The 9026-nt window shown below is 33.1% G+C and overlaps 1 protein-coding gene across 1 annotated transcript; it reads left to right on the top strand.

The window, feature by feature from the left end:
- Nucleotides 1-450: 450 nt before the first annotated feature.
- Nucleotides 451-1833, top strand: LOC120116941. The gene is made up of 3 exons (XM_039137316.1): nucleotides 451-496; nucleotides 1194-1244; nucleotides 1304-1833. Exons 1-3 carry the CDS (start codon nucleotides 451-453, stop codon nucleotides 1831-1833), a joined length of 627 nt encoding a protein of 208 aa, XP_038993247.1.
- The last annotated feature ends 7193 nt before the right edge of the window (nucleotides 1834-9026 follow it).

The following is a 9026-nucleotide window of genomic DNA, read 5'->3' as shown; positions in this document are numbered from 1 at the left end:
ACGCGAACTTGGACTATCGCAACGAATTTGGAATAAATCGCAACGCGAACTTGGACTATCGCAACGAATTTGGAAAATCGCATTGCGATAGTTCAAGTTCGCGTTGCGATAGTCCAAGTTCGCGTTGCGATAGTCGATGTTCGCGTTGCGAATCTGGAAACTGATTTGCAATACCGGAGATCGCGTTGCGAATTATCGATCGCATTGCGATTTAGTTGGTCATTTTGACAAATCCAAAAAAAGTTGGTTAAAATCGTATATTATAAGATATTTTTGGTCACTGAGGTTATTTTCTCATTGGAAAAAATGAGGAGAAATTTCCTATGGGGCAACTGGACAGGCTCCAAAAAATTATGCAGAGTTAATTGGGGCACAGTCTGCTTACCAAAGAAAAATAGGTAGGGCAGGGGTGATAAATATTAAAAAGAAGAATAGTCCATTTTTAGCGAAATGGGGGTAGAGGTATCTCTCGGTAAAAGAGGCGCTATGGTTCAAGGTGATTAATGCCAAGTACAGTAAACCGAATCAGAAAGGGCCGAATTAAATGCGAAATGTAAAGAAAATGTCAATTATTTGGAAAGGATTCTTGAACGACCTTTTGAAGAGAGATGTTGGGAGATGGATGAACAACTTAGCTTTCCAGCGGAAGCTCGGGGATGGTAAAACAATCAGGTTTTGGGAAGATGTATGGTGTGGTGACAGACCAATCTGCTTGTTGTTTCCACGACTACACAGACTTGCGTTGGGGAAGGGAATGACAATCGTTGAAATTTCAGTCCATAGGAGCTTGGATGAGATAAACTGGCCCGCACACTTTTGCAGATCCTTTCGTGATAAAGAAAATAGAAGACTCGAAGCGTTAATTAAATGCTTTGAAGAGGAAAAAAAATAAATAACCTCATTCCTGACAGAATTATCTGGCTACATGATCAGGCGGGGAGATTTTCAGTTGCGAAATTATCTGAGTTATTAGTTAATGACGACACAGCAGAACCGAACTTCAACTTTGGTAAAATCTGGAACCTCAAGGTGTCTCCTAAAGTGAAATCTTTCATTTGGATGGTAAAAATTGAAAGGATCCCAACAAAAAAGTTCCTTATTGCGAGAGGAATCAGATTGGACGAACCCTCAAAATGCTGCCCTTGGTGCAAGGTAGCTGTCCAAACTACTTTTCATCTCCTTTTTAATTGCAGGTTTATTTGGTGTTTCTGGAGGAATTTTTGCAGTTGGTGGTCAATGCACTGGTCGATTCCCGCAAACCTCAATGACTTCTTTGCATTCTGTTTCTCGGTGTCTTGGTCAGGCCCTACAAAATCAATCTGGTTAATATCTGTGGCAGCAGCGCTATGGGGGGTGTGGTTGGCGAGAAATGAGATGGTTTTTGAGAATAAATCGACTTCTCAGAAGGATCTGTTGTTCTATGTAAAAATGATGACCTTAATTTGGATTAAAGAAGTAAATGATTCCTTAATTCTTTGCGAAGAGAATTGGTGGAATGATCCTACAGGGTGCGTTCTGCCGAAAACTCCAAAGATGGATTGGCAGCCACCTGCGGCCGGGCTGCTGAAATTTAATATAGATGGAGCCTTCAGAGATTCGGCAGTTGGGTGCGGGGGAGCGTTGAGAGATAATAGTGGCAACATAAAAGCGATCTTTTCAGGGCCTAGAGAAGTTGTTAACTCGGATTTTGCTGAAGTAGTTGCGATAAAAACTGTCTTGGAGCTTTTCCTAGAAATTGGTTGGCATAGGCAATGGGAACTAATAATAAAATCCGATTCCCAAGTTGCCTTAAACTGGGTTGGTTCCTTATCGTTAAGGCCCTGTCATTGGTAGGAGCTCTTTGACGAGATTGATAGACTGCTGGAAAAAATTTCACGTGTGAAGCTTGTGTACGTTCTGCGGATGGGGAATGGTTTGGCATATAATCTAGCAAAACAAGGTCTGAACCGATCCAACCTTTTCAAAGCTTGGTGGGACTAATTGATGTTTGTTGTCAAATGCCCCTGTAGAATGTGATTCGCAGTTTTAATGCTTCTTCAGAATTTATTTTGGGACTGGTTTGCTGCTCTGGTTGAAAAGTACTGCAGAGGCTGATTTTGTTTGGATGAAGAATATGGAAGAGTTTTTGCAAGATGGTGACTCAACCATTTCAAAAGAAAGGTCCGTGGTCTAGTGAAGTAGTCCAGAAGCTGAATGCTTTTTCTTGAGTTATAGCATTTGGAGTTGGAAGAAGTTTAAAGAGGTCTCCTTATAGAACTTCCATTCGATTGAAGGAAAAGAAAGTTTGGAGAATAACTAGTCTGGCATCAGCAACCATGTTTACTTTTATTTTGACTTGCTCGGGTGATTTCTTGTTGTGCGGATATTGGCTGCTGCTCAATTATTTTAGCGTCTCATCAGATGGTTTTCCTCACACAGCCTTGCTGTTAGTCTTCTTTGGTGCCTACTTAGTCCTGCCTTATGCTAGGATATGCTCTGTAATTGGCTCTTGGGATTGTCGTGGAGGGGCCATTGTCCGTCTTTGGTGTCTTCGTTTTTGTTAGTGTAAGTTGGAGTTGTAACTTTATACCTTGTTAAGAGTATTCTTTTTCTAACAAGTACTCTTTTTCTCCAACTAGGTGTAGGAGGTTTTTAATGAGACTATTAACGTATGTTTGTTTAACTAATAAATTTCTTTTTGCTGAGAAAAAAAAACATTATCATTTGTGATAGTCAATGCTAAAACCTTTATTTTGTTGTAGCAGTCTTACTAACAATTTGGAAGCAATTTGACTACCACCAAAAGCATAGTGATTGATAAAACTATTAATCTAACAAAGTGACAGCTGACAGTGAAACAAAGTTATTAGATGCGTTGCTGCATTCAACTTAAAAACCCTCTGAAAATTTTCGAAATATTGATATCGAAGTTTCTATAAAGAAAATGAGTATCATTATTATTATTTTATTTAATCAAATGTTTCATCTTTGTTTTTTTATTTTTATTATAATTATTCTTTTCATTTCTTTCCTCGACAAGAAAATGAGAATTCCTCTCCAATTACATCGTTGAATATTCAAGGACAATGTGATAAGTGGAACAATTAGTGGAAGTAAACCAAGGAACAAAAAAAAATTCTAAATTTGAATTGTTGGTATTCTATCGACAAATAATTGAGTTAACTATGATGTCCCCCTATAATTTTTTAGGATGAATTATGCTCAACATCGTGAAGGTCTCTTCATTGGCTTAGGCCTCATGTTATATTTTGGGATTGTTAAAACCATAAAAATATTGCAATCTTCACTATTACTACTCTTTCATCTTTGTCACTAGTCCAACATGATAGAACGATCATCAATAGAAGCCAATGGTTTAAACTTTGCTAATTTTACAAATACAATGACTCTATCCTCGATTACAATTATAACACTTACCTCTTCGATTTCCAGCAAAGAAAGTGAAAGATCAATTTCAATAGTAAATTAAAAAGGAAAATAAATAAACTCAAAATAGAGGTAAGCGCAAAGCACTTGTTGCATATAGATGATCAAGAAAACAATGAGAAAGTCAAGTAGGGCTGGGAAATACTTTCATTCTAAAAATAAACTTAACACTATTGTTGCCCAGGATCGAACTGGGATCTTTAGCGTATAAGACAAACATGATAACAACTACACCACAACAACACACGTGTGTTCAGTTAATTTCTTTCTTTATGTTAAGCTTTACTTAATTCTTTTAAGAAACATGATTAAAAAAATGGATATCGAGTGTTACTTATTTGTAGATAATCCAACTTGTTTTTTGTGTGGATTTTATAACATATACAATTAACTCTCAATGTACTTTTGTATAAATTTATATATTATAAACTTATTATTTCATGAATTTAATTAACTCATATTTAAATTTAGATAATTGTATTCATTTAATTTTAATAATAAATAATTATTTATTTGAATTTATAAAAAGTAGAAATATCTAATTTGTTTTTGTTACGATCACGAGTTGATCTCGACACATATATGTATTTAACTACTTAAGATATTGTAAGCGATGCTTTATGTTTTTCTACACCACTTGACTCGACATGATCGTAAAAAACTTAACAAAATTCAATAACATTGGACTTAAAAAAGGTTACTGATATCTTAAGAAGGAATGTCAAGTTATAATTCATTATTTTCAGATAGAAAAATTATTTGTTTCTTGTGTCTTTCCTTTTTTTTTTCTTCAACGAAAAGAGCAATATCAAGATAATTCAACTTCCTTATTTTTTGCAGTAAAAAATCTAAAAATTTATGTTAACCTTGGAGAACAACGTCCACTTTCAATATTACACATTTAATTTTATGACAAAAAAAATTAATTTTATTATTTTATTTATTATTGTCATTTGTGAAATTCAATACTAAAATCTTTATTTTGTTGTAATACTCTTACTAAAAATTTCGAAGCAATTTGACGACCACCCAAAGCATAGTCATGGACGACACTATTAATCTAAAAAAAAAAACTGCTGACGTTGAAACGGAGTTATTAAATGCGTTGTTGGATTCAACTTAAAAACCCTTTGATAAATATCAAATTATTGATATTGAAGTTTCTATGAAGAAAATTATTATCATTATTATTATTTTATTTAATCAAATGTTTCATCTTATATTTTTATTTTTATTATAATTACTTTTCATTTCTCTCCTCAACAAGAAAATGAGAATTCCTCTCCAATTACATCGTTGAATATTCAAGGACAACGTGATAAGTGGAACAATTAGTGGACCATGTAAAAAAAGGAACCAAAAAAATTAAATTTTGAATTGTTGGTATTGGATTGACAAATAATCGAGTTAACTATGATGTCCCACAACATTTTTTTAGGATCAGTTGTGCTCAACATCGTAAGGATGCTAGCCGTAAAGGTTCTCTTAATGGGCTTAGGCCTCGTGTTATATTTTGGGTTGTTAAAACCATAAAAATATTGTAATCTTCACTATTACTACCTTTTCATCATTGTCACTCGTCCAGCCTGATAGAACAATCATCGATCGAAACTAATGACTTAACTTTGGCTAATTCTACAAATACGATGACTCTATCATCGATCACAATTATTGCAGTTACCTCTTCAATTTCCAGCAAAGAAAGATAAAAATTAAGGTTAACAGGAAATAAAAAAGAGAAATGAAAAAAACTCAAAATGAAGGTAAAGATGAAGACACTTGCTGCAAACCGATGATCAAGAAGAATATGAGAAAGTCAAGTAGGGTTGGGGAATACTTTCATTCTAAAATGAAACTTAACAATGTTGTTGTCTAGGATAGAACTAGGGACCTTTAGTGTGTAAAACTAATGTGATAACACCACACCACAACAACACACATTTGTGTTCACTTAATTTTTTTTTTGTTAAGCTTTACTTAATTGTTTTCAAGAAATCATTATAAAAAAGATATGAATATCGAGTGTTCAGTTACTTGTATATAATCCAATTAATTTTTTTGGATTTTATAACATATACAAATATTAACTCTCAATGTACTTTTATATAAATTTATATATTATAAACATATTACTTCATGAATTTAATTAATTTATATTCAAATTTGTATTAAGGGCGAAGACACTTGTTGCATATCGATGATCAAGAAGACAATGAGAAAGCCAAGTAGGGTTGGGGAATACTTTCATTCTAAAATGAAAATTAACAATATTGTTGCCCAGGATCGAACTGAGAATCTTTAGCGTGTAAGACAAATGTGATAACAACTACACCACAATAACAACACACATTTGTGTTCACTTAATTTCTTTCTTTCTGTTAAGCTTTACTTAATTCTTTTCAAGAAATCATGATAAAAAATGAATATCGAGTGTTCAGTTACTTGTAGATAATCCAACTTATTTTTATTTTTATAACATATACAAATATTAAGTCTCAATCTACTTTTATATAAATTTATATATTATAACTTATTATTTCATGAATTTAATTAATTTATATTAAGGACAAAGACACTTTTTGCATATCGATGATCAAGAAGACAATGAAAAAGTCAAGTAGGGTTGGGGAATACTTTCATTCTAAAATGAAAATTAACAATATTGTTTCCCAGGATCGAACTAGGAATCTTTAGTGTGTTAGACAAACATGGTAACAACTAGACCACACACCAACACACATTTGTGTTCACTTAATTTTTTTTCTTTCTGTTAAGCTTTACTTAATTCTTTTCAAGAAATCATGATAAAAAAAGATATGGATATCGAGTGTTCACCTATTTGTAGATAATTCAACTTTTTTTTTGGATTTTAACCTTTAAAATGTACTTCTAAGAGGTAAAGCAAAGGAAATTGTCAATGGGGATGTCAATGCACTAATTGATTACTTTGATTATAGAAACAAGATGATTTTGGTTTTTTTTGGCATACTCAGTAGAAGAATCCAGGGCATTGCATAATCTTATTTGGGCTGATTCAACATCGAAATCAAATAACATGTGCTTCGGTGATGTAATTGCGTTTGACACAACGTACAAAGATAATTTCTATGGTCAACCAATTATACCCATTGTCGGTGTTAATCATCACCATAGCATAATAGTATTTTCTACTACCATCATCGATGACGAAACAACACAATCTTTCGAGTGGGTGCTGATTTTTTTTGCAAGCCATGATGAATAAATCACCTCTTTCAGTTGTCACCGAAGGGGATAGGGTAATGCAGAGGGATATCAAATATATTATCCCTTTTACTAAGCATAAATTATGTTCTTGGCATCTTTCTCGCAATGTACAAGCTAACATTGCTGACTGCAAATTTACAAAAACATTTTCCACATGCATGGGTTCCTGGTGGGCAACAGTAGAATTTGATATTCAATGACGTTCAATTGTTTCAGAATTCAATGTTGAAAAGAATCCATAGGTGATTGAGAAGGGAAATACTCGACACTTATGGACACAAGCATATCTAACCCGTTATTTCTTTGCCAATATTCGCTCTACACAAAGGTGTGAGTCTATTATGAATGCTTCACTCACGATTGCACTGAAAAACAAAAAGACATATTTAGATGTTGTTCGTGCAATTGAAGAAGGAATTAGTAAAATGCATATCAACGAGTTGAAAGCGGATTACTTAAGTTCCCAGATAGATCTCTTCCAGATCACAAAACTGATTGACCTAAAAGCTATGCTGCTGATATTTATACACATGAATCATTTCGTTTGTTCAAAGAAGAACTTCAACGGGATACTTTGTACCATCTTCAAGAAAAAAACAAGTCCTTATCAGATAAATGTCAAAAATTTTATTTTGACAATGTACAAAGAAAAAAAATAAGGGATTTGAAATTAGTTTTGATGTAGGTACAAAAACCCTAACATGCTCGTGTAGAAAATTCAAGACCGTAAGAACTCCATGTCGCCATCAACTTCACGTTTTAAAGCACTTGTATTACACATCTATGCCTAAGTATTTGATTCTAAGTATGTGAACTAAGGATGTGAAGGCTTGTGCACCTAGTTTTGTTAACTTCAATGTACCCCCAGAAGTTATGCAAATGGCACAGTTCGCTTCTCTACGTGCAACATCAAGTCGTTTATCCTACATTACATCAAATACAAATGCGTCTTTCATAACTGCAATATATTAGATGAAAAGACTAACGACCGAATTTTAACACTTATTTGGTTTGAAAGATTTAGTAAATCGAAGCAATGCCATAAATAATGTTCGTGACTGTAAACAAAAACAAGAAAAGTGAAAAGAAGTACAAAAGAATAAGGCCGACAAGAAAAATTAGGTGATGTGGGTTATGTAGTGGTGAGGGACATAACAAACTAACATGTCCTCAAGTAAAGCTCAGTTTGGAAACAAGCACACATCCTACATCAACTGATTTTTTTTAGAATGGAATGGTCTTTTAGTCCCGCAAATTATTACAATAATGTTACTATGTCTATTTTACTACGATGTCTTAAATTTTCAATGCTTATTTATAATTCTAATATGTCTATTATGTCTCAGGACAACGACGACATTTGGAATACTGCAAGTATCAATCTACATATATCGTAAATATCATAAAACTTGGTATGTATAACAAACATGTACAACAACCTACTACTAACTTTGGTCATCACATACATAATTTCATTCACATACAAAATTTCATTCACATATAAAATTTGGCTTACATCATCACGTATGTTTTTCCATGTGTCTCATACAGGCAATTGTCAACGAATCTCTCATTTTATTTTGATCGTAGCATATGAGATCGTTTAATATTCTCATACAATCCTAATCTCCAACAACCTATATTCAAATTGTCAGTATGTTAACCACATCATTCAATCGATGACTTTTAACATTTTAACTGAAAAGTAATTTTTCATTCCACTTACCAAATCATCCGTTGTCTCTCTAGCGACGACCCCTTCTATCCGCATCATCACATAAATGCCTTAATCATGTCTGTTAAAAAATGAATACCACAAATGTTAAATATGAAACCCTTATAAATTGCGTATTCCATTTATGCTCAAATTTCATACCCATTCAATTGCGCATTCATTTTATGAAACCTTTTAATGGGACCTTCAGAGTGCCCACATTCATTTACAAATATCTCTTCCTTATTATATTTATCTAATATGGTCATCTGTGTGAAAAAATATCAAGTTATATTATAAACAAATTATGCATTATAAATTATTGTTTCCTTTCATACATAAAAATTTCCTCACATCTTGCATTCCCTTTTTGGCCCTTGGCGTTGTAAATAGACTATCATAAATCGTTGCAACACGAGAAACCATATCCAACAACAATAGATACCAATGGCTCTGGCTATCGTTTATTGTAATAAATATTTACAATAAATGTCACGCCCAATTTAATAAAATACAACAATTCTTTATAAATATTTAAATATAAAACACCATTTGCAAATCATATGGTATCTTACCTTGTCACATTTGGTTAATTTCAAATAGTCTTTCAATATACACTCCCGTAACATCATCAACACTT

Source organism: Hibiscus syriacus, unplaced genomic scaffold (genome assembly GCF_006381635.1).
Source record: "Hibiscus syriacus cultivar Baekdansim isolate YM2019G1 unplaced genomic scaffold, ASM638163v2 tig00110307_pilon, whole genome shotgun sequence".
NCBI lineage: Eukaryota > Viridiplantae > Streptophyta > Magnoliopsida > Malvales > Malvaceae > Hibiscus > Hibiscus syriacus.
The sequence above is the reverse complement of the archived record's forward strand: the minus strand, read 5'-3'. Positions and strand labels throughout refer to the sequence as shown.

What these genes read in the sequence shown, in the direction of transcription:
- LOC120116941 (XM_039137316.1), top strand. Translation starts at nt 451, where the DNA reads ATGGGGGTAGAGGTATCTCTCGGTAAAAGAGGCGCTATGGTTCAAG. An exon ending in AAGAGGCGCTATGGTTCAAG is followed by an intron (nt 497 to 1,193) that starts GTGATTAATGCC and finishes TTTTAATTGCAG; the next exon opens with GTTTATTTGGTGTTTCTGGA. An exon ending in AGTTGGTGGTCAATGCACTG is followed by an intron (nt 1,245 to 1,303) that starts GTCGATTCCCGC and finishes TGTCTTGGTCAG; the next exon opens with GCCCTACAAAATCAATCTGG.